The sequence below is a fragment of the Crocodylus siamensis genome, chromosome 3, assembly GCF_052110815.1.
Source record: "Crocodylus siamensis isolate JL-2025a chromosome 3, ASM5211081v1, whole genome shotgun sequence".
Taxonomy (NCBI): Eukaryota; Metazoa; Chordata; order Crocodylia; family Crocodylidae; genus Crocodylus; species Crocodylus siamensis.
In genome coordinates, this window is record NC_143397.1 from 226780855 (window position 1) to 226806763 (window position 25909).

Consider the following 25909-nt stretch of genomic DNA (forward strand, 5'->3'; position numbering starts at 1 on the left):
AGGTTGCAGGAAAACACGGATACCGTGATTTTCTGTGGTGAACAGAAAACTAGGATCCCTGATTATGACAAATAGTACTTTATATCCAGTGCCATTACATTTGTCTGAAAGTTTAACAATACTGCATTAAATGAGCAATTTAGCTTCCTAGTTCATTGACATTTGCTAGTATGTCAGTTACACAAAGAAATGGAACTATCAGGTATGTACTGTGTAAATGGGCTTTTGCACAGTTTTAATGTTGTAGAGTTATGACATCCAGGAGAACAAAGGAAACATTTCTGGAATGTCCCTCTAAATAAACCAGTAAGATTTCTAAGGATAGTATTTTTACTTTGTGCATTCATATGATAATTTATTTATTTAAATTTTTTCCAGTTCATCTATTATAAATCTTCTTAACCATAAATCTGTCTGTACAGTTAAGGTGTTTCCAATGTGGCCTTCACCATAGTCTGTGAATGCTGAAAGGCAGCTCTCTTATATGACTTACTAGTAGGTTCATGACTCTTCATCACTTAACTGTCCCAGACCTTTTGGTGATAGAGAACCAATTCTTCTGCTTTGTTGTTATGACAACAAAACATGACCCAATTGTCAAAATGTACTAGACAAGCATCAGCCATGAGGGTATAGTATATAAAGGGTTACAAGAGTGTTTAATCAAACTGCCTGAATCTCCCAGTTTTATCAACCTTGGTGCAACAATGTAAAATGTTCAGTGTAGTGTAAAATTAAATAAATAATAGCTTCTTTCTCTCCCCAGCAGAATTGTTCACGATATGCATAGAGTGCCATCTGCTGGCAATGTGTTTATATATATTTTTAGTTACTAGCTGTAGTCATCATCATTCCCCAGGAACCGACTACTAAACTGGGAAAGTATGCAAATGATTGCCAACAAGAACAGCAGAGATCAAACTATTACTGGCAGTGCATCCATGTCTCTTATAACTTAAGATGCTGCAGCATTTTTTTATAAGCTCTTATTCTTGTCAGGTTTGAGAACTGCTTTAAAAATATTCTTCTAGGATTTTTAGTATGGTATATCTTAGTGCAAGAATGAATATATTCTGTGAAATTGTCAAAAAAATCTATGCTGCTGTTTTTATAATTTAGGAAGGCATTAAGTTATGAGTTTCTGACTATCTGTTTTAACCCTTATTCATATAGCACTAAAACCATTGAGTTAAAAATATAATTTGGCAGAGAAATAAGATCCTGAATTAGTTAATCAGTTCTGTATTGTATTTTAGAAGCTATTAAGCATTAAACTTATAAAATGTAACCATTAAAAAAACTCAGAATATTTGCCTAAATCCATACATATGTAATAATTTATTATGATCTGTTGGATAAAGTAAGATCACACATTTCCAAAGCATTCATACCAGTATGAAAGCCTATCAGATAAATAATTCCTGTTTAAACACATTAGAAAATGTAATCCCCAAATCACTTAGACAATATTTGTCTCTGGTTTAGAAAACATGCTTTAATATATAAAACCCCAATACAGTTTGGGTGTGTTAAAAATCTTGCCCTTGTTTAATTCCTATGTTTTAATGCTTCTTTCCTAATTCTTGTATTGTAAGATCAGGAAACAAAATACAAAAACATGGTGGGGGGGAATGTATATATATTCACCTGTGTGCGCCTGTGCATCTGTGCGCATGTGCACACGTGTGCATTGGACTTCAGTTTATATTAAGGAAATGTATTCATCTTAATTCTGAATTTGCTGCTTTAATTCTGAATGTTCATTACATAATAGGATAATCGCATCATCATGATGGATGCAATCCTGTGTACATACTCATAAGTGTAATCTTTACGTCATCTATACAGTCAATTTAATTACAGGTTTTTCCTGTATACTCATTTGCCATGTCAGAGTGTTCCACAATCCTTTATCCTTACATAATACAGAAAACAAAAACCAAAAGAAGTGAGGTTTGTACTGTACTTGACCTTTTGTATGTGACCTATCTAATTATTGGTATTTTCCTGTATTCCGTTCACATATGAGTTTCAGTTTTTCATGACCGTACTGCATGAACACATACATGCGAGTGGTTCTGTGCTTCACCAAAAGTAATCACAAGTGCAGAATTGTATTCAAATACTTTTGCAGGATCAGTTTGATAGATTTTGTCTCTTTCTGGTATTGCTGTTGTATTTGTGAATGGCTTTGGATTTTCTGGGTAGCATCAGTGATAAAAAGGGTAAGGGTAAAACAGGTCCCCTTAGGAAATAATTGTTACTGAAGTATATGCTGCTGTTCTTGTGGTAAGGAGCATGGAATGTGTGGGAGGAGGTTCAGAGCCCTATTAACAGATCATTTAAGTTAGGAGCCAGAAAGAAAAATAAAAACATCATATTAAGCTGGCTGTAGAATATAGAAATTTCTAAAAAAACCCAAAAAAACCCCCCTAATTGTAGGTTTGTTGTCATAGTCTTGTGTTTAAAACAGTGGGTGGCTGAGCACAGAGGCTGCAAAGATATTTGATCAAGTGCATTTCACTAAATCATGGTATGATTGTTTATTAAATTCAGTTTTTAATGCAAAGGCATCTTAAGGGGCTGTTTTTCTTTCTACATGATCCACTGCCCTGGCTTCTCTTGCCTATACATTCGCTATATAAGGCCTCTCAAAAAAAAACTCCTGTAAGGTACTTCACCATTAGAATATCTGAATCTGCCAATTTTGAAAATCCTTGAAATTCTGCAGCTTTTCCCAGGATTAAGAGTGGAAAAAGCTTGAGAAAAGAGCAGGGTGAACTCACCCAGCTTTCGGGAAGTTATACCACAGGACTGAAAAGCCAACTACAGACCGGCCCTGTAGCCCCAAGCCATCTGTGTAGAATCCCACTAACCCTTACAGAGTGCACAACAGGGATCCAACATATTTTAACTGACACCCTCTTCACCACTGGGAGAAATAACTGCATAAGAAAGAAAGGTAATGGAAATCGACAAACTGTAAAGGAATCAAGAGTTTCATCTGCAAGGTTGTGCTTGAGGGGGCTTCCATCATGACATTCCTATGGAGTGGCAAAAAAGAAAAAATTAAGGGACACCAGAGTATGATGAATTTACATCATTTTTTCCTAGCAGTATTTATTTTTACTTTATTGCTAATTTAGAAACACTGCTTTTCCCTGAAAGAAAAAAAAATGAAGTGTGGAAGACCTGGCAGTCAAAATGAAAGTATGGAATGCTCAGAGATTATTTATAAGCACGCAAGTTATGTAGTTGTTGGAGGTTTTTTCCCTTCTGTTCCTGCTTGGTGATGAAGAATGGTATTTTAATAGGCAGATGGTAAAGACAATTACAGTTTGGGGCTCAGCTGGGAGTTACATCAGTTTGTTGCAAATTATTAGTTGATAAATGCTTTTGTTTACAAGCAAAGTCTTAAGCAGCTTCGTAATCAGTTTATCAGCTGCGGCCTGAATTTTGACAGCTTTCCTTAGGGTATACAGTCACTTCTTTCCTGGTCATTTAGAAAATCATGCTGACCACGCAGTCAGTCAGATTGGCAGTTTCTGTGCACCTGTATGATGCTCAAAAAACCAATATTTCTGCTAAAAGAGTATTTTGAGGGCAGGGAATCACCTGGTGCAGAATTCTGTGTAATAGCTAATCAATATTAGAGTGAGCAAACAGGGAGATTTTAACTGGTTTATTTTTCTCTGATTCATTCATAATTTTAAAGGGATACTATCTGCTTAAAATAAGTTGAAAAGCCTCCACAATGAAAAAAGACTAATCAGGTTTCACTTTTGTTTGTGCTTAGTTTCTAGTTCTCCTCACTTTCAGGTTCTCATGCTTGCGTTTCTAATACAGTTGGGGAATGCTTGTTTGCTTTGGGAGTATTTTTAAGCTTTTGGCCTTTAAAGAAATCATGTGAATTCTTTTATCACTTTACAGTTTTTTGCAAATGTTAATTCTTATATTTAAATTTGGGGATAAACTTGACTTGAGTCTGCCTATTTGTTTAGCAGTCGTGTTTTCAAATACAATAAACCCTCATGATTCGCGGTTCGCGGTTTCGAATATTCACAATGTGATTATTCAAACCCACACTCTCTCCCTACGCATGCTCTCTCCCCACACGCTCTCACCATGCTCCCTCCCAGCACCAGCAGCACCTACAGGAGCCCCACATTTGTCATTGCTGGACTCCTGCCACCATGCTCCCGCCACCGCCGCTCCTGACTTATTCACAGATTTCGCCTTTCGTGGGGATCTCTGAAACGTATCCCCCGTGAATGCCAAAGGTCTCCTGTAACCCACAGGAATGTTGTATCATCTTGCTCCTGCTACAGTCAGTGGAAAAATCCCTCACTGGTTGCAGTGAAAGCAAGATTTTTCCTCTGAAAGCAAAACCATGAAGAGTAGCTGCCTTGTTCCAGACATCTTAGGGCAACTGTTTCTATTGTATCATTATTGCCAATTTTATGGTAGTGCCGAAAAGCCTCAGCCGTTGTGGGGTACCATTATTGTAAGCACTATTTGAGCAGAGGGTTAGACTAGATGACCCTAAGAGATCCCCTCCTGCCCTCCTTTTCTATGATTCTGGGTGTGGTCCCTTGCACAGATTTCCCGAATACACAACTACTACCTTGAAGGACTTTTAATCTCGTGTTCCAGTCCTCAAAATGATGGTACATGCTTAACTTTAAGCCATTAAGCCAATCCCCACTGAGCTCTCATATTCACCACCCTTCCTCCCCCCACCTAAAAAAAAGGTATCCTAGGCTCCTAGCCTATTATATAGTTGTTTATCTCTTCATTTTTCCACATCTGTAAAATACTGTCCCTGATGCCCCTCTATTTGCTTGGTACCTTTAAGAAAATACAAATTATAGACTCATAGGAAATTAGGGCTGGAAGGGCCCTCATAAAGTCATCTAGTCCAGCCTAATCCTTCTCTGCAATACTGCAGCCTAGCGAATCATTCCTTAGATTGTATTTGTATGTGCAGTTATTCCATCCTAAATGCAGGACTTTGCACTTGCTTGTCCTTGTCAAATTTCCTTTTTGAATTATTCTGCCAACAGCTCAAGATGAGGGGCCTTCTTGCCCTACATAATATCTCCTCCCACTCAAGAGACTGCCCCATTCACTCTACAACTGTGCAAGAGAAGAGGGTGCCAAACAGCAGAAAGTCCATTGTTAAATTATAGTGCATGTTGATTTCCCTGCAGTACATAACTGTTTGTATGCCAAGGAGACAATGCACACTGCCTCTTTCACGTCTCCCACAAATAGCAATTTCCACAGAACAGTAGAAAGTCTGGCTGCTTGTATCATTGCATTTGTTAAGGCTGGGAATGGCTGGCTTGTGGCATTGCTAACAGAGAAGCAGGAAGTGTGTGTACCCAAAATCTTGCCTTAGGACAGTGGAGTTCATTAGCTGGTCTCTCTCTAAGCTCCAGTGTCCTCACAAAGGCCACTGAGCCATTTTCAGGGAGGCTCTTCTGACCTTTTCAAATTTCCTCCTAGGAAAGTTTGTTGAGGGACTTGATTTGCTTGGTGCTGTAAAAGGTCAAGAGATGGAGGGGTTGCTGCATTGCGGGGGGGACTAATCTGTTAGGGGGGACTGGTAATGTTACTGGGCTTCAGCAGCAGCAGTTTATTCCATCTTGCATCATTTTTCATAAATATTTATAAATTCCTTTTAGAATGGGGCCTCAGCTGGGTATAACGGGCTAAGAAAAGGGGTATCCTGGAATATAAAGTAAAGGAATATGAATGCAACACACTGAGAAAAAAATAGTTGCTGAAGTTGTGAAAGAATTCTAGCAGCTCCGTCCTGAGAGTTTACGCTGAATTAAGGAAGTAAAACATTTAGCATTTGTGGCAGGGCTTCAGTTCTTTCCAGTTGTGTCAAATATTTAAAGGTTTATGCTTTGGACTCTTGTCCACCAGGAACTGATTTCACCTAAGACTTTTTACAGACATCTAATAGATACATACTCATTCTGATTAGTGCAGGATTTGAACAAGGATCCCAGAAGAAAGATAGATGGGTTTAACTGTCTCTCCCTGTGGTAAATAAGCTATCACAGCTCAATTGGGAATGGGGGCAGGGTATGGCAAGTGAAAGTACCACATTATTTTCCTGTGAATATTTTTTGAGCACAGATGTGGTTTGTAATTTTTACACTCAAGTGTTTATTTGAAGGAAATCAATGCAAATCCTCAAATTCATGAAAAACAAGTAAAAAAACAATTTTTCTTGATGCATACAACTAGTCCCTTTTAGGGCCTTGTAGCTTAGCTGAAGTTCAGCTTCATATGCTCATGTCAAGATTAATTAAAGAGAGCTGCTAAAGGATTGTAACTGATGTAACCACACTATACACAGAATAGAAATTTTTTTCTACCTGCTCTAAAGTGCTTCACTTGTGGAAATTTTCTTAAGTATGCCCAAAGCTGTATAAAAAGTTGTATTCAGAAGAACAACTATATAGTCTGTGTCAGCTTTTTAAAATAAAAAAATACTTTGCTCAAACAAAAATTGTTGCTACTTCACCATCTGACTAGGGGAACCATTCCTATTGACACTGAAGTCCATGTTAAAACTCACATTGACCAGGATGTGGAAACAGGTCCCAGATCTCTTGAGAGAGAATTTTCTTCTTTCTTTCCAGTCAGGCATCTTGTTCCTTGGTCTAAAAAATCACTGCCTTCAAAACTGACCAGTAATTTAAGTGAGTCTAATATTTCAGTGCACAAAATATCGTGGTATTTTTCCTTTATTTTGCAACATTCTTGCAGCACATATTTTTAAACTGTAAGTTTAAAAAAAAATCTGGTTTCAAATTTTTTCCCAAGCTGAAGTATAGAAATTCAAGAGCTAAATGAAGTTGCTTTTGCACCGTATTGTTTTACATTATCAACTTTACATTTTATGCAATCAATACCTTGCAGTTATAATATGTAGTAGCTAAGTCAATATTAAGGGCAAGTGTTATTTGACAATCTCCTTTGATCAGTAAACAAGAAAAAATTATAGAGCATCCTGGGAAACCATTTCATTAATCTTAATGTAACACTGTAAATATGTGTATAATTGTTTGAGAAGTCTGAGTGCACGCGGCTAGCTGTTGAGATGCTCTAAGCAGCAATATTTGGAATTCTGGCAATACACGGATAGCAAAAAATGTCCTGCAAACTATCCAGTTTGTGTATCCAAGTGAAAAATGTTGAGAATTATTTAGCAAGAGGAAAAACTGTTCAGAAAATGCTTTTGATTTATTGCTGTGTATACTATAGATCCATATCTGTTATTCTTACATTATTTTATTCAAAAACTTGTATGAACCATGAGTTGGCATGTTGAAAAATACTGAAAAGGCATTAATCAACCTAAATAAACAAGTACATAGATCTATCTAACAACTATGAAGTAGTTAATAAAATTTTAAGCAATTTTATTATAGAGTAGTCTAAAAGAGTAGTGCTTAATTATCTGGACTCCTCTGTGCTGGGCTCTCTTTTGATTGTATTAATGAAGCAGCTGGCCCATTGTTTCTCTTTAATTCCTCTATTGTTTTAAGAATATGTCACAGCTCTTTATTCTTTTATCAGGTGCTGTGCAGGAGGATCCACACAATACCTCATATTCCTACTGTATTTGCCAATGCACAAAGAAACCTCCAAAGCATTTTTCAAAGAAGGGGCACACATAATTTATAAGTTCTATTCCTTGCACTACTCTACTGTCAAGAATTTCAACAGTATTGGATTTGAATTCATTATTTTTTTTATTAAACAATGTGTCTACGTATAGATATATGTTCTCTGTTAACGTCGGAAATTAGAGATCTAGCCAGTAACTTGTGCTGCACTGAAATGGGGGCATTCATTAGTATAGAAAATTATTCTGAATGCTTGGAACCTCTAGGGGGGAACCCAAATGTGTAGACTGGGTCCTATTGTGGATTTGCAATTCCCTTCAAATAATTAAAATAAAAGACAAAGGAGGGATGGCATAAAATAAACAAACTTTTCTTCCTCAGGACTAATGGCAAAATAAAAATGTCTATTTTGTGAAATAGGAACATTTTATTCAAAGAAAGTGAAGGTTTCATTCAGTTGATTTACCTGGAAGTAATTATGGCCCATAAACTAATACAATCTGTTGATTAAATGAATTCTGATAGTCTTCTGACCCTTCTTTACAAAAAGATATGCATACAGGAAATGGACTCTTATGCTGTTACAGTAATACAATGAAAAGCACTAAGCACAAAATATCTGCAGCCAAAGCAGCATTTTAGGACTCAGTGGCACAAATGTACATTCAAACACTGAGACTATTTAAATATGAAAATTGGGTTCCACAGAAATCATTTCCTAAGCTTCAACAAAAGATATACAAATGTGATGTGTCAAAAATCCAGACTCAAGTGGTTCAGCAAACAAAGTTTTATTCATACTTTAGGGGGAATATGGTACCTATGTGTATATTGTAATGCAGTTCTTTTTCAAATGGGTTAAGATAACTGCACTGTCATGATGGAGCTGTTTCTGTCTAAAAAAAGAACTGAATTCCATGAAACCATTACTCCATTGCATTTAGCCATTGCCTTTTGTGTTAAAAGGGAAGTTAAATTATTTTTAGTAACTTGTTTCTTAAAGTCAGTTCTATTAAGAGCAACAGTTACTTAATCAAAGGAGTTATGGTGCCATCGATTTAGGCAGAACTCCCCGATGAGAGTCAATGGGGATCTCTGTTTAAAAAAAATAAATCAGTGGCACCATATAGCCCTGTCATTTTAAAGTTACCCTTAAGAGCAAATCATTGATACAAAAGACAGTAAATAAAGCCTGAATTATTTATAAAATCCATAAATGGACTTCATTGTTATAGGGAAAGAAAATGATGAAGTCGTTGAAAAAAATCAAGCTGGTTTCTGTTGTATGCTTAGATGTGCATCTTACATAAAATAAAGTTATAGACAATATATGTATCCATCTTCTCAGTGCTCCCTGTGCTCCTGTATACTGAAGGTAGAGTATTACCACATCTAAATGTGACTTAATTGCTTCAACTTATTATATTTTTTAATACTAAGCTTGGTTTCATATCTTGATGAGCCCAGATGTAGTCTGCTAGTGGTTTACAGTTTCCCATTGCTTGCATTTTATTATTTTTACAAAGCAAATGTCTATCAATCATACAGATAAATTAGAAAAAAATTGTGCAAACATAACACATCGCAGAGATTTTTCCAACATACTACGTAATTATTAACCTGATTTTTGCCATTGAAAAATCCATGAATTGCAGATAGCATGGATGAAGTTAAATGCTTTTATACTAGATACATTTTGCTTATACTGTACTCCATAGGTATGGCTGTACAATATAATTGAAGCTTTGTCAGCTCTGTAGCCTAGCAACAGATAATACTGTTAGGTTACTGAATTGCTCCTGGTTGACAAGTAGGGAGTATTTTTGTGTTTATCATGTTTGCTAATGATGGGATCCTTTCCAAAAGGCTTGTCTTAATCTTAATTAGAGTTTATCAGCAGAGGTCTGCATGACATTGTGCAGACACTGATTTCATAAATAATAAAAAGTGCAAGTGAAAAATTTGGCAGGAGAGGAAGATATTTAAGGCCACTGATTCTTGTAAGAGCAGCATGAATTTCCAAAATGTAATCAAGTTTGAACTGTGACTCTATTCTTTATTATCGAAACTTGCAGTACACTTCACTGCAGTTTTGACAGCAATTATGAGTATGATTTATATGCTTCCTGTTAGGAACCAGATCTGTTTGCCTAAGAATCTTGATCATAAACATTACAAAGAACAGTGAGTCCACAGTTTTTCAGAAACATCAGGGCCTTACTTTTCCCTCTCCATAGGACTTGTTTTACTCAGTCTTTTATTTTTAGGTAAAATTGTTGCTTGTATTTTCTAATATAAGAGACACCAAAAACAGAATCTTAAAATAAGTTTTCCATTTGGTGGAAGCTATGAAGGTATCAGATAGCTGCTTCAGTGCCTGATGTCATTTGATAAAGAAATCATGCCATGCAATTGGAATGTATTTATTTTGCTCCAGTTTGCACAATATGATATTCTTCAACTTACCCAACTTGTTTTGATTAACTAAGCTTTCCTAATTCTTTGCAATGTGATCTAATAAAGAAGTGAGATAAATACTTAAGCCTTCACTAATATTGTTACATAATGCCTGTGTATTGTATCTTCTTTGATTGATTTCATTGCTATCATTTTATGGGCTTATAAATCTTACTTTCAGTTCCAGGAACCTCTGGATCAAATCTAGATCTGGGTACGAAAGAAGTCAAGAACACCCTCCATGGCCATGATTTATTTAGGAGATAAAAATTAGGAGGCTTTACTTTTGACTAACCCTTGTAGAAGATATTCATTCATATCCCTCTTCTGCCTGATTTAGAGCATGGATTCATATCTCCCACTGTAGAGGGACCCTAGCTGAGCAACTACATCAGAATGGGGCCTGTGTGCCACACACTCAGTGGATGTCTCACTCTCTTATTCTCAAATCTCACTCACCATGACTTGGTGTAACCATGAGAAAAGTATCAGAAGGCGGTACCTGATTTGCGAGGGAGATGACTGAGACTGGTATATGTCACTATCTACAGATCTTCCGTGGGTCTTCTCCTCCCCTACACCCCACCCCTTTCTACTCGGGTGTTCCTGTTGATGCCTGATGTGGTACTTCCTGCACCAGCTGCATGCCTTTTTCCCAGGCTGCGGCCCTTGCCCAGGTGAGGCTGGGGTTCTAACCCCATTCTGGGAGCAGAGGCTGGGAGATGTCGGCTTTGCTCCAGCAGCTTGTTTTGGACTAAAGGAGACTTTCCCAGTGAAAGCCTCCTCTAAACTAGTACATGTCTCTAGAAGTTTTGATTTCAAATAAATAGCATTTTTTGACAAAAAAAATTGTTTAAGCAAAATATTCCTACCATTTGGCACAATATCACATAGGCCTGTTAACCTTAACCTATCCATATTGACTTGTACCAGCACAAGGTCTGACTGTAATTGAGCACTGTAAATCCACCTAAGTATGTTTCAAACACCTGCCTACTCTCTCCTCCATTGTTCCTAACACATGGGAAAAGCTCCCTACAAATATTTGCAAAGCTGTCTTACTGTTTCCCTCCTCAAACCCTTCCCTAAAGCTGTGCTGTGTACAGAAATCTTGGCCATGATAAGGCTGCTGATAGGTCAAGGTCCCTGCCTGTCATGCTGATCAATATCATCTCATTTTCTCCTTCTCCTCATTGTCTGTCTATTGCTATCTGCTGTCTTTTGTCTTAAACTTAAATTGCAAGCTCTTTGGGACAGAGATCAATCATCCTATTTTGTGTTTCTATAACATCTATAGCAGTGGAGTCCTCAACTTGAGCTTCTTTGAATTATGATAATACAGACCTCTTGTCTCTGCCAAACCCCAGATCATAGGAAAGTAGAGCTAGAAGGGACCTCACAAGATCATCTAGTCAAGCCCCCTATTCAATGCAGGATTGTCCTGGACTAAACCATCCCAGCCAAGTGGCTGTCCTCTTAAACATTTCCAGGGATGGAGGTTCCACAACCTCTCTAGCTAAGCTATTCCAACGCTTGACTACCCATAATCAGGAAGTTCCTTGTAATCTCCAACCTAAATTTCCTCTGCTGCAGCTTGAAGCCATTACTCCTAGTCCTGTTCCCTACAGCCACAGAGAAAAGTCCAGCTCCATCCTCTCTATAAATGCCCTACAGGTATTTGAAGACTGGACTGCGATCATTGCAAGTGTATAAAAGTATGAAGTAGAAGAAAGGAAACAAGGTGGTTTCTCCATCTCTATTTTCACAGCCCTCATAAAGGTCAGCATGTTTGCAATCATGGCACAAGGGACTGTTCACATGCTATAGCCCTGGGCAGTTCAAGAGAGACCTGTTCTGGCCCACCCACTATCTGTAGCTATCCATAGGCAAGAAATACAAGCCAAGTGGGGAACACCACATCCCTATAGAGGAAAAGTACAGCAAAGCAAAAGAATTTCGTTCTAAGGGAAAGTAAGCTGTATGACACTTTCTGCATGCCTAGGAGTGTGTCTACAATATGGGGCTATACCTTAAAGGCAAAATACTGAGAATAAACTACTTATATACACCCATTCACTGCTGCCCATCAAAATTGATTTCTTAAACATCCTTTTTCCAATAAGGAAATGAAAGGATAACTGCAGAAATAATGGTCTAATCCTTCGGCCAGAACCCTAATAGCTTTAAAGAGTCCTGACGCAAGGATACTGAGACAGCCTTTTAGTAGGGCATGCAAGGAGTTTGATCCAGACTGATTACAGCTGGAGACCTTGTAATCAACTGCAGTTTTCTTTTTCCCCAGGGATACAACATGATGAGATATCTGCTGGGGAAAGAATGTCACAGTTGGTTAATTTATTGTGGTGAATCTTTATTTTCATAAGAAATGCATGTCATAATAAGACTACCATGCAAAATCTTATGCTGTATTAAAGGTACACTGTATTAATAGTACCCTGGTTTTTTCCATTATATTACAGATTTCCTGTGTAGATAAGAATAAAACAGAAGTGTGATGAAACAAAAGGAAAGCCATGCTTCTTTCACCAGTAACGTTTATATTGTGTCTATAAAACAGGGTAGCTGGATGCTAGATAGTCTAACTGTAACTTCTCCAGATCACAAATGTTATATCTATGAGCCTGACTAAATATTTTATTTTCTCATGTACAGTGCACCATGGAAAAAGATATGCACTTTGTTTATTAAAGGAAAACACAGTATAGCAAGATATTTCCTTGTAGTAAGTAACTGAGTAGCAGAACTAGGGAGCTAAGCCTGTTCATCATTCTGCTCCCTGTACATCACGGGCAGACTTTACTTTCACTTTTTTCAGCAACCAGCAGAAACTGCTCTTACCATATTTCTTGCACACAATGAACACTCCAATTTCCAGCAACTAGACTTTTTTTAAAGGTACATGTGGTGTGTGAGAAAATAGAGCATACTCTGGCCTGGTTCACTTCACCCAGTTGTAAAATGGTTCAACACCAGTGACATCACTGGATTTACACCAGTATGAGATAAGCCAGCCATTTCTCTGAATGTTCAAATTCTTAATTGGTCATAAGGATTCTGGATTTGAAGAGACAATCATGATGCTGTCTCTGCTTTTCATCTTCTTAGTGTTTAGAAATAATTGCTTGGTTTTCCATTGTTTAGTGTCCTTGCTCTGGATTACAAACCATAATGTCCTATTTCAAGCGACAATTGGTAAACTGTGTAGCTACCTAAACCTGCTGCAAAGCCAAGGGGTGAATGTAAAGACACTTTCCTGCTTTGAAACTTTTACACCACTTTGAGGTCTGGAAGCTCAGCTTTATTTTTCCACTGAAACACATTGTCACTGATGCTGTTTTGTTTGCTCATCTTTGAAAGCTAATAGACTGGTTTAATTAATTGTCCAAGATTTCTCTAAAACAATGTCCTAATTCTTCCATTTAGCTGTGGCATATCATACACTGTTGTTATCTCCTCCACCAGATTTTAGCAACAAGTTGTTTTAAAACTATAATCTCTTTGAGGGGAAAAAAATGAAGTGCAGTTGAAAAGGCAGTTATGCTGAAAGATAAACACAGCAATATTACTTATCAAAATGAGTACAGTTTTTGCTTGCTTAATGAATACAACATATAGATTTTGCTATATATACAAAACCTGGGGGAAAAAAAGCTTTATAACATATAAAGTATGCAACATTATTTCAGGCATAACTATATTGGATATGTATCTAGGCCTGAGAGTGTAGATAACACAATGTAAGTGCTTTGCCTGTCTAAACATGTTAAATAAATGAGCATTCACTATCGCATTCAAATACATTAGTAGATGTACTCGCATAGTTAATTTTCTTTTTAATGCACTGCACGTGACATTTGCAGCACAGAGCTATAGTGTATCTTACTGTTTGATGAAAGTTTCTCCCTCCTCCTCCTGCTTTTAAACAAACCTTTATTTGAATAAGCCTTTATGAAACAGATCTTTGGCATATCTTCTTTTCAGGAAGTTCAGTCAGTGTAAGAAGAGATAAAACAGTCATGTTATGAAGAATATTACATAAGGAAAGATTTTTCAGAGAAGGATGGTGGCAAACATAAAGAGGGAAAACGACCTTATGAGGAAATTTGATTTCTTCTTTACAGTTGTTTGTTTTTAATTCTGCTAGGGATGGGGCATGTGAAATAAAACAAAAAACTGTCACAACAAAATATAAACAGTTTTTTGCCTCCTCCCCACAAGTAACCCTCTCCAGGTAGAAGAAAGCGTAAAGATGCAGTACCCAAGTGTTAAGTTCTTCTGGAGATCTGTGTTCCCAATTAAATCATTCTGTTTTCATTTTTCGTGTAGGGGGACAGCTGTGGTGTACCACGACCAAGGCCATCTCTGAGGGTGAAGAGCTAATTGCCTTTGTTGTAGATTTTGACTCGAGGCTACAAGCTGCCAGTCAGATGACTCTTACAGAAGGGATGTATCCTGCACGTCTGCTGGATTCAATACAGTTGCTCCCTCAGCAAGCTGCTATGGCATCTATTTTACCTACAGCTATTGTGAACAGTAAGTGCTGAGTACTCTACTATGGTTTTGTGTCTGTTGTTGTGAAGCAGCAGAAATACATTTGAACAACTGGCATGGTAACTCTGCTCTGTAGCAACCTCACCTGGAGTTTTTGACCCTCCCTCGTATATAAGCTTTGTAAATTTGTTCCCACAACTGGCAGACTTAGAGAGTCATAAAAACTCTAAAACATGAAACGCCTGTTAGCTTGCATGTCCACCCTCCTCCCATCAGTACAGGATAGTTCCTTACAGTGTAGTTTCTAACATTTATCCAGTTTAATTTTATATTTCTGGCACTTCATGTTAGAGGCTGCTTTGAAATGCATTACAGCAGGGGTGTCCAACCCCTGGTCCGTGGGACAAAACTGGCTAATGGAGCCAGGGAATCTGATCTACGGGTCTCTCTGGAAGGCCCAAAACTTTGGTGGTGGGGGAGCAGTAGCAATTACCACTGTCACTGCTCCCCCTCCACTAAATTTCCAAGCCCCACGTGGCTGTATCAGCCCCAGCTGAACTGACCCTGCACAGAGGGATTGGGCCCCGTTCCCACAGAACTGGATTGCACCAGGGTTTGATGCAGCCATGCAGAAACAGCCTCGCCAGAACCAATGCAGCTGTGCACAATTGAACCCCTGCCAGGCCATTCCCACATAGCTGCACTGTGCTCCAGATCTGGCCAGTGGATTGATCTAGCACTGCTCATCCAGCCAGTGGGCTGAGAAGGTCAGGCACCACTGCAGTCGAGTGCATTGCTAGGAAAATTTTCCTTAGCATAACCTCAGTTTATTAATATAACTCTGATAATGAAGGGTGCTTACACATACATTTAATGCATTGATAAAACCTAAGCATATGTTTAAGCTTAAGTATCTGCTTTATACTGTCCTGAATAGGGAATGATGCAAAGAGTTCTAAGGACTTTCCTGAATTGGGACATTTCAACTTAGGGGCTGTTTCTGCCCCTTGTAAAACCCTGGTTCCTCATCCTCTCCCTCTCGACACCATTTAGATATTTGGTAGCTGGTATCAAGTTCCTTCTCAGTCACTTAAGCCTTTACACATGTTTAGCTCTTTCTTGCCAAATCAATCCTTTCTGCCCCCTTGTTGTAGCACTTCTGTGTGCTATTTGTGGTTTACAAATACTGTGTAATAAAGAACTGACAGCCCACAATAAGAAAACTGAACTCGATATTTCAGGGCTGGATGAACCAATATTGTGTAGGTCCAGCTACTGCCACCCTGATCTAGGTTACGTAGTACCTGACTCTTGAGCAGTCCAAGCACATTCAATGCTGTTTCTTCAGGCCTAATTAAAGTGTTTTTGTTAATAATCTTTTTTTCTTTTTTGTTGTTTACTGTGTATGACAGCAATTATACTAGCCATAAATTTATTTTGAACATATTTCTAAAGGAAATAACATACTAAAAAAATGCCCCTTGAAAAGAGGGCAGTAGCAGTAACATGCTAAAAGATCAAGGAAAACAAAGCAAGGTCATCTTTGTCCTGGAAATGGATGATTGTGAGTTAGGATTCTTATTAAAAATGCTATAAATTACTGCTGCTTGGGAATTTTCAGTCAGAATAATTTTCTGAAGGAAAGTGTAGTTTACACAAAATAGATTTTTTTTAGAGGAAAATTTTGATTTTGCCAAGTTATTTCAATTTTCTGTCAGGAAAATCAAAGTAAAATGTGTCATTTAACCTGTTTCAATGCAGAGGAAAATATATATATATTTTTAAGTTAGTAGTGAGTTCCCCCCAAATTCATTTTGAATCAGTTAAAAAAAAAATATATAGTAAACTGCTTTTGCCAGTGGCATATTACCTTTTGGGAATTTTAAGGTATGTCTACACAGTGCAAAACAGTACCACGCAGAGATTGGTGATATAGCTCTATATGTACTAGCTCCTAAACTGGAAGCAATGGATATGCCTTCAGGCAGCTTGGGAGATTCGTCCTGTGAACACATCTAATGCTGCTTCCATTTTGGGAGTGAGCATACCCAGACTACACTGGGCAATGTTGAATGGGGCCGCCTTCAGCTATGTAGACATTCCCATAGCTCCAATTTATTCTCTTTTATGAAGTACTCCACCTAGACAGTTGCATCTCTTATAACAAAATGCATCTATCACAATGCATTTCCTCTGCGTGGTGTATTATGGGAATCATGTAATTGGGTACATAATTGGAGCTGGAATACACCTTCCATAAGATATGAGAAATGCAGTGTAGCCAATCAAAGTAAAACATAGCTGATCTGAAAATGTAGACATATTTCATTTTTTATTCTAAAAAAAAAATTCTAAAAACTTGTTTCAGTATTTCTGAATCCCTTTTTTGGATTTGGGGGGAAAGGGCAGGGAAATTCTATTCTATGGTAAACTTTAGCCTTTCTGCTTTTGGTTCTTTTTCAAGACAAAACAAATGTTGAAATGTCAGCTTTCACACAGGAATGAAATTCCAAATTTCTCTCACCTCTGGTAAAATGTTTTTAATATCAGGGTTTGTTAAAATATCTGTATCCTATTTAAATAAGTCACAGTTATTCTATAGGAAAGAGGAGCACAGAAACCGATAGTGCTGAAAGAGACTACGGTGATCATGCACAGAAAAGCAGACAAGCATTTGCAATGCATAATGGCAGCACAGTAAGGAATGCAAATTTAGATTGCCCCTACAGAGGCATCTGCTCATGAAACAAGGAGTTAATTGTCCTTTTCCATGAATTAGATTATGGTGCCCTTACTCACACTGAGAAATACCTTGCTTCTCAAGTAGTCGCATTGAAATCAATGTTTAAAGCTAAATATAGTTAACACAAATAATGACAAATAGACTGTAAACTCCAGATGTCTTAAGAGTCTAAGGCCAAGATTTCAAAGGAGTCTGTTTTTGGAGTCAGCCTTTAAAGCAGTATCTCTCTGAAAATCAAGTCTAATTAAGCATGTTGTGCCCGCAGACTGAGCCAACCAAAATCACTGATGTTTTGAAAATGTTGACCCTAATCTCAGCTTTAAACTATATAGGGCAAAAATCCTGGCTTTATGGAGGTAAATGGGGGTTCCATAAGGTCAGAATTTCACCCCAGCCTAACTGCTAACAGTAGGTTCAGCTCACACCAAGATCAAGTATGTGTTTCGTCTTTCTGAGATATATAAACAGAATGCATATTGTGGAGGTCTTTCTACCAGGATGTTGAAAACCGAAGGCCCTATCTGCTATGTGTAAACATTAAAGATTCCAAGTCAGTTTTCTTAAGAGTGTAAAGGATTAACTCAGTCTATTTGGTCAAAATAACTTCTTCTCTGTTATTGGGAAACATGCTGTGCAACCAGTTGGTTGCTGGCTTCCAATCAGTAGTGGTTCTACTTCAGCGATGCCGCATATTGCATACTGCAGAATCCATTGGGATGACAGGCAAAGCATAATTATAAAATATTATTCCTAGAAATATCTCTTTTGCATGGTAGAAAGTGGAACAATAAGGATTAACCAACAATAAGAGGGCACTGTACATTAGAAAATTTAACTCCTAATATTAGTAATAACAAGAATCCAGGGAACAAAAAAGCATGAGCTTGTGGGTTAGAGTGATAAGTACCGAATTCATGTTTTATGACCACCAGGGACCATTATGATCATCTAGTTTAACTTCATGCCTATCCCAGGCAACAGAATTTTACCTAGTGACACCTTTCCACAGGCTAATAAAATTGTGGTTGAATTAGAGCACACATTTTGCAGTGAGGGCCTGCTGCTGCAAAGCTTGATGCATGTGAAAAAAAAAAAAAAGCAAGCACATGATTCTAAGGCATAGATTAATATATTTTTTTCATGGTGATATTTTGTATAACAGAGGGTAATACTTAAATTTGATATGCATTTCTACCCCAAAAGTAGATTTGGGAGTGGTAAAATCTTCTGGAAGTATATTTATAAAAATTCACCATTTTATTAATTGATTTTACCCTGTTAAACAAAGACATTGTCATTCTTGCTGGATCTCTAACTTGCATACATCTTAATAAACCCATAGATGCACTATTTAATAAATAAATATTTATTTGATAGCAAAGTTAAAGGAATTAAGCCTGCTGTGTTAATTGGTTGGAACTGAATGCACTGTGGCTAACCTGCACCTGGTTATATTTGCTCATAGAGGATATATTCCCATGCAAATCCTGTGGCATTTGGTATCGAAGTGAGCGGAATTTGCAGGCCCATCTCATGTACTACTGCAGTGGGAGGCAAAGAGAGGGGACACAGCTGTCAGAGGAAAATGAAGATAGTGCTCATCAGATATCCAGTATCTGCCCCTTTCCACAGTGCACCAAAAGTTTTTCTAATGCAAGAGCGCTGGAAATTCACCTAAATTCTCACAGTGGTAAGTGTCATACATTCCCCCCTAAATCTAGCTATTCCTTAAATATTAACCACTACAATTTTCATCATCTTCAGTGAATTTTTACACTTAAAAAAAGTATTTCAAAAGCAGGAAGTGTGTACTCTTGAAATGTCTTTCCTTTCTGGCCTATGTTATAGTCCATACATCTCTCATCTACCTGTGTCACTGTTCTAACCTACTAGTACTGCCTTTTCTGAACCCTGGATTTACAGAAATCCAAGTCACTGTTTGTTCATTGGTCTGGCTTAGAATCATAGAGCTGGGAGAGAGCTAGAAGGTCATCCTGTCCAGCCCCTGCCCACATACAGTCTTTAAGTTGCTTGAGGTATTTAAGCAGCTGTCACTTGGCCCTTTGACAGGTTAAGTTAGTTAAACCATAAGGTAGGAATTCAGAATATCTGTATTGTTATGCCAAGCCTGACACTGACTATCACCATACTCTTGGTCCATGCCACAATCTCCAAACCTTAGTTTCCCTTCTTATAACATGGGGATATTACTTCTCCATTTGTAGAAGGAGCAGCTCAGACATCTGTAATTAGAAAAGTGAAATCTAGCAGGGAAAAATGATCCACTTAAAGGTCCTGTGCATGTTCTGTTAAAATTTTGTTTGATCTGTACAAGTTATTACTTTGGGGAAATCAGTAGTAAATACACAGAATGCTTATTTTTGGATTTCCTGCAAGACCTACAAAGTTTTTTTGTTTGGGTAAGGCTACACTTGCAAGCAGGGGTGAGTAACTTGGCTGTCTGGTGAAGGCAGCAGTTGCTTGTGTCTGGGCAGGTGACTTGTATACTCCAGGACTCCCAGCGGATCTCATTAGTTTTGTGGAGGTTAGAAAAGGATTATGTACATTTTATAGTTTCACAGGAGGATGACCTGGTCTAATGCAGCTTAGGTACTGAGTTGCACCTGGGGTTTTCAAAAGACACCTGCATTTGGGGGTGGGAGGAGGTCATGTCCTGGAAAAACCCCACATATACAATTACCATATAGCAACCTGATCAACACCAAGCTTGAAGCAGTGCCCTCCATTTCTGAAAGTATGAGTCACTATAGTCCAAATTAAAATGTCACTACAGAGCTCTTAGGACACCTATAGATGCACAGGGAGGCTATTCTGACATGCTGTAATTACAGCACATCGGAGCAGGTAATTACCACAATCTGGCAGATTCCACCATCACATGTATCAGTGTCTCTGTACTGAAAAATGGCAGCAAGTGCACTTTAACTAAAGCTTGTTCAAAGTGTCATTGGCCCTTTTAGCTTCAGGACACACTTAATCACATTTACATTCTCACCAAAGATAGGTTCAAATATGCTACTGTTCTCATACTGCTTTTGATTTGAGGTTTTCTTTCCCAGATAAGCAGTTGACCTCATGCAAGCAGGCAACTGGCCATCAGTGATGCAAATTGCTAGACATGTGCTGCTGCCTGCTTTCTGTTTCTGACTTACTGCTCCTCATTCAGTCTGAGTCCTATGTCACACGGACTTTGTCTTAAGATATCCTTCTGTTCAAAGAACAGAAAATATGTACCCCTGAGCTTCTTGAAATCTGTGTCTATATCCTTGTATATTTTGGGATTTCATAACATAGTGTTCCATAAAGGAGGACTAGGTTTTCTTCCAAGCTGAAACTGTCATTTCTAAACTTGAATTATAGAAAGTTCAGTCTATTTTTATCCTTTCCCTGTTTTTGCCTTCATTAATTAGGGCATTCTTGAGTGCTTTCCATTTCTTATTTGAAATGCTGAATTCAATATGGAAATGGAGCCATTTTGGAGTATATATAGTCAGAGTGGATCACTTTAGGAACCTTTTTTATAGCAGAGTAGAGAAAAGCGATTTTGAACCGATTCATCCATTAACAGAGTTGGTAAAAATGTACATACATTTTCACTAGAAGAAACTGATTTGTTCCTATATGTGTCTCGGTGTGGTTGGTTGGTTTTTGTTTTTGTGGTATGCTTTATGAGGGGAAAGTGATCACTTTAAATGTTGTTTTATTTATCTTTTCAACAGGAGTAAAAATGGAAGAATTTCTCCCACCTGGCGCAAGTTTGAAATGCACAGTTTGTACCTACACTGCAGATTCAGTGATTAACTTTCATCAGCACCTGTTCTCACATCTTACTCAAGCTGCCTTTAGATGCAATCATTGCCATTTTGGCTTCCAAACTCAGAGAGAGCTGCTGCAGCACCAGGAGCTACACATCTCTGGCAACAAGCTACAGCGAGAAAGTGACATTGAACACTCTCCAAGTGGTAATGAAGAAACTTTACAACCAGCAACAGACCTGTTGAACAGAAATGAAGTTCCCCCAAGCCAAAAGACAATGCAAACTAAAGATGCAAGTTCTGACACTGAGCTTGACAAATGTGAAAAAAAGACTCCGCTTTTCCTTGCAAACCAGAGGCCAGAAGCACAGCCTGTAACAAATAAACAGAGCTTTTCATATACTAAAATAAAATCTGAACCATCTAGCCCAAGACTTGCTTCATCCCCAGTTCAGCCTAATATTGGCCCTTCTTTCCCAATGGGACCTTTTCTTTCTCAGTTTGCTTTTCCCCAGGATATCACAGTGGTTCCTCAGGCTTCAGAGATCTTAGCCAAAATGTCTGAACTGGTCCATCGAAGACTGAGGCATGGAAGTAGCAACTATCCTCCTGTTATTTACAGTCCATTGATGCCAAAAGGGGCTACCTGTTTTGAATGTAACATAACATTCAATAATTTGGACAACTATTTAGTACACAAAAAACATTACTGCAGCAGCCGATGGCAGCAGATGGCAAAGTCACCAGATTTTTCCAGTGTTCCTGAAAAAATGCCAGAGGCTGTAAGTCCCAACAATGGTCAAAGCTCTCTAAATATTCTAAGCACTACTCCTCACACTTCTGACCCAGAGAATCAGCTTCTGCAGACATCTTGCATAAACTCCTCTAATGTTTTAGATTTGATTGGGCCAAATAGTAAAGGTCATGAAAAAGATTTTTCAACCCAGGCTAAGAAGCTGGCAACTACAAGCAATAGTGATGAGAAGATGAATGGAAAACCTTCTGATGTGAAAAACCCCAGTACTCCATTAGTAGATGGGGAAAGTGATCCGAATAAGACCACATGTGAAGCCTGTAATATTACTTTCAGCAGACATGAAACATACATGGTCCACAAGCAGTATTATTGTGCTACGCGCCATGATCCTCCACTGAAGAGATCTGCTTCCAGCAAAGTGCCTGCCATGCAGAGAACAATGCGTACACGTAAACGAAGGAAGATGTATGAGATGTGCCTACCAGAGCAAGAGCAAAGGCCACCACTGGTTCAGCAGAGGTTTCTTGAGGTGGCTAATCTTGGAAACCCTTGTACATCTACTCAAGAATCAGCAGAAAGTCTCGGAGAGTGTTACCATCCAAGGTGTGATATCTTTCCAGGAATAGTCTCAAAGCATCTTGAAACTTCTCTGTCCATTAACAAATGTGTTCCAGTTTCAAAGTGTGACACTTCACACTCCACAGTTTCTTGCCTAGAGATGGATGTCCCAATTGATCTCAGCAAAAAATGTTTATCACAGTCAGAGAGGACATCCACTTCTCCCAAAAGGCTGCTGGACTACCATGAATGTACAGTATGCAAGATCAGTTTTAACAAGGTAGAGAACTACCTGGCCCATAAGCAAAATTTTTGCCCTGTCACTGCACATCAGCGCAGTGACATGGGACAGCTTGAGAGCAAAGTGTTTCAAAACCCAGAAAGTGAACGAAATAGTCCTGATGTCAGTTATGAAAGAAGCATAATCAAATGTGAGAAAAATGGAAATTCTAAACAAACCTCTCCCAATGGAAACTTGTTTTCTACCCACTTAGCAACTCTTCAAGGACTTAAAGTCTTTAGTGAAGCAGCCCAGCTTATTGCTACAAAAGAAGAAAACAAACATTTGTTTCTTCCACAATGCCTTTACCCTGGAGCAATAAAGAAAGCTAAAGGAGCAGATCAGCTTTCTCCATACTATGGAATAAAGCCAAGTGATTATATTTCTGGTTCTCTTGTCATTCATAACACTGATGTAGATCAAAGCACAAATACAGAAAGTGAATCTCCTAAAGGCCAAACACCTTCAAATGGGTGTGCTGTGCAGAAGAAAGAGTCTCTTCCACTATTGCCAAAAAACAGAGGCATGGTAATAGTTAATGGTGGACTAAAACAGGAGGAACGGCCTGCAACCAATCCACAGCAAGAGAACATTTCCCAGAATCCTCAGCATGAAGATGGGCACAAGTCTCCATCTTGGATATCTGAGAATCCTTTAGCCACAAATGAAAATGTCTCTCCAGCCATTCCTACAGCAGAGGAACAGTTGTCTAGTATAGCAAAAGGTGTGAATGGTTCTACCCAGGCTCCAACCAGTGGGAAATATTGCCGACTGTGTGACATCCAGTTCAACAACCTTTCAAACTTTATAACTCACAAGAAGTTTTATTGCTCGTCACATGCAGCAGAACACGTCAAATGAAACAATCGGTCGCATTTGGTACCCGTGTTTAACATATTGTTCCACACCGTCTAAAAAAAGCTATTTGAATTACATCTGGACAATCAGGATATAATTCATTATTGCTGAGTTGAAGACTTAAAGGTGTAATTTCATTACAGTCCATTAGTAAAGTGTATTATTGGTGCCATTTTCAAAAATATTAATTTATTTTACCAGCAGTATTCATAGCTGTAGTTATGTTATTTTTTATTTAAAAACTTTATATTAAAGTCATTTGTAATGTTATTGTATAGTTATTGTGTAGCACATATGGTTTGCACTGTATAGTAGATTTTAAAGAAAATAGTCACAAACAATACAGAAAAGCATTTTAGAAATAGCTTCAAAAGCACTTGTGTATCCTGATTTTTTTCTTATATGCCGTTGCAGATATATGTATATGCTAAAATATAACTTGCAATAAAGTTTCAACTATGCTGTAAAGTTCGCCTTAAAATTTCAATTTTTTTGAACAATTGGGCTCAATTTGCACTTTATATTTTAGCAGATACAGTAACTTAGTCATTAGGCTTTGCATTTGTATGTAGCAATATGTTTCTGTCCACTTTCTTAATCTGAAACGTACGTTAACTGAAGATGGCAATTTTTTTCTTGTATAGTACTTGTATTTTCTTTTGCTGATGCATCTCTGTCTCAGTTTTTAAACCTTTGCTGTTAAATGCAATACTTTATAAAGAATGAACAAAATTACTGGAAGCAGTATTGTAAGTAATGAGGTCATATCAATCAGTTTTATCTTTTGAAAGGCACAGTCTAAAACAAAACCCTAAACTCAATGCTGCAAGTATGAATCTAATTCATATATAAGATATATTTAAATATAAGAGTAGCAATACTGCAACTGGTGATCACAAAGATAATGTTCTACTTCTGATAGAAATAATTTCTCAACAAATGTTGTTACTATGCATGTATATGGATGGAATAAAATTCCAGATCAATGGAGATGTTTGGCAGTAATTTTTTGTTTGTATGTTTGCTTGTTTTTGTTTTGCAAAGGGGTTAACACCTGAAAATCGAGGGAGAAGTTGGGATCATTTTAGCATTGCACATTTGGCAATGGAAGAAAACACCTCATTAAACAGTTTAAAAGGAAAGAATAAAAAGATTGAAGTCTATAGTAGCGGATGTAAAAACTAAGAAGGTTTTTAGAGCTAAGGAAGACACAGTTCACTGAGGAATCAAGGCTGTATTTAGCACATTGAAGCTGATGAAGCTATACTGTTTTGCACTAGCTGATAATGTGACTCTCTATTTTTTATCTCATTAACTGCCCTAAGAAAGCAAAGTAGTAGCAATTTTTGTTCAGATAAATAGCAACATGCTCTCATTTCTAACTTTTTATTTTAAAAACTACCCAGTCAAGATTAATACATAATAATCACTATTTAGGAATGGACATTTGAAAGTAAATGTTAGCACAGTGCACAAACAGTTAACATCCTGAATTCCAAATCATGCACTGCTTTCATGCAAATGTAATGTGATTATAAATTATTACTGGTGCATTTTAAATATATAAATTTGAACATAACATATAAATAAGCTAGTTTGGATCCCTAATCAACAAAATAACAAGGAGTGACTGCCCAAAGTAAGAAAATTCAATAGCTTCATCCATTTAGGAATGTCCTGTTACATTTGGAAATCTAGCAAGCTATATGACCTACTATAATTGTTTGTGTAAGACTGAAATGGAAACCCCACATAGCAGAATGTGGGATTTTGAAAATGTGTCTACCATCCGCATTTTTACAAAGCACCTTACAGTCTTTTAACAGGAAAGAATCCTGGTAAAACTGTTGGGATGTTTCCTTGCCTCCTTATATCAGGGTTGAATTCACCCATTGGTGTGAGAGTGGACAGGTATGTATGACTCACAAAGCTAAAATACAAAGAGTTCAGAAATCAGTTGGTCCATTAAAAGAAGAAATAATTAACAATGCTGGCTGAGTGATTGCCAAGACATTAAGGCTAGCTTTGTCAAAAATTCTCAGCACTGGCCTACCTCTGCTCCATAAAACGCAATGGGCATTTCACATGAATATTCAGTGGAACCAAACTTAAGCCAATATTGAACTTGCATGAAAATCCCTTCCTTAGTTTTTTTTTCCAGGAAGCAGTTTACAACTGAGGAATGGGGTTAGGTATTCAAGGAGAATAAATAATAAAATTAAGTGTTTGCTGTTATAATTTAGTGTTTGCCTAAGCATTTGCACACTGGCATACCAAAATTCTGCTGTATGTCAAATTCTTATGGTAACTGGTGATAAA

The 25909-nt window shown here is 37.7% G+C and overlaps 1 protein-coding gene across 4 annotated transcripts in view; it reads left to right on the plus strand.

The window, feature by feature from the left end:
- Window positions 1–24575, plus strand: part of ZFPM2 (zinc finger protein, FOG family member 2) — a 432895-nt gene extending 408320 nt beyond the window's left edge. For 3 of the 4 annotated variants that reach the window (XM_090040486.1, XM_090040487.1, XM_090040488.1), the window contains 3 exons: window positions 14454–14660; window positions 18827–19051; window positions 21102–24575. In XM_090040486.1, the coding sequence (XP_089896612.1) occupies window positions 14454–14660; window positions 18827–19051; window positions 21102–23593 (2924 nt within the window). In that variant the 3' untranslated portion in view covers window positions 23594–24575. The remainder of the gene's footprint in view (window positions 1–14453; window positions 14661–18826; window positions 19052–21101) is intronic. The other variant, XM_090040489.1, reaches the window with a different exon arrangement.
- Window positions 24576–25909: the final 1334 nt, after the last annotated feature.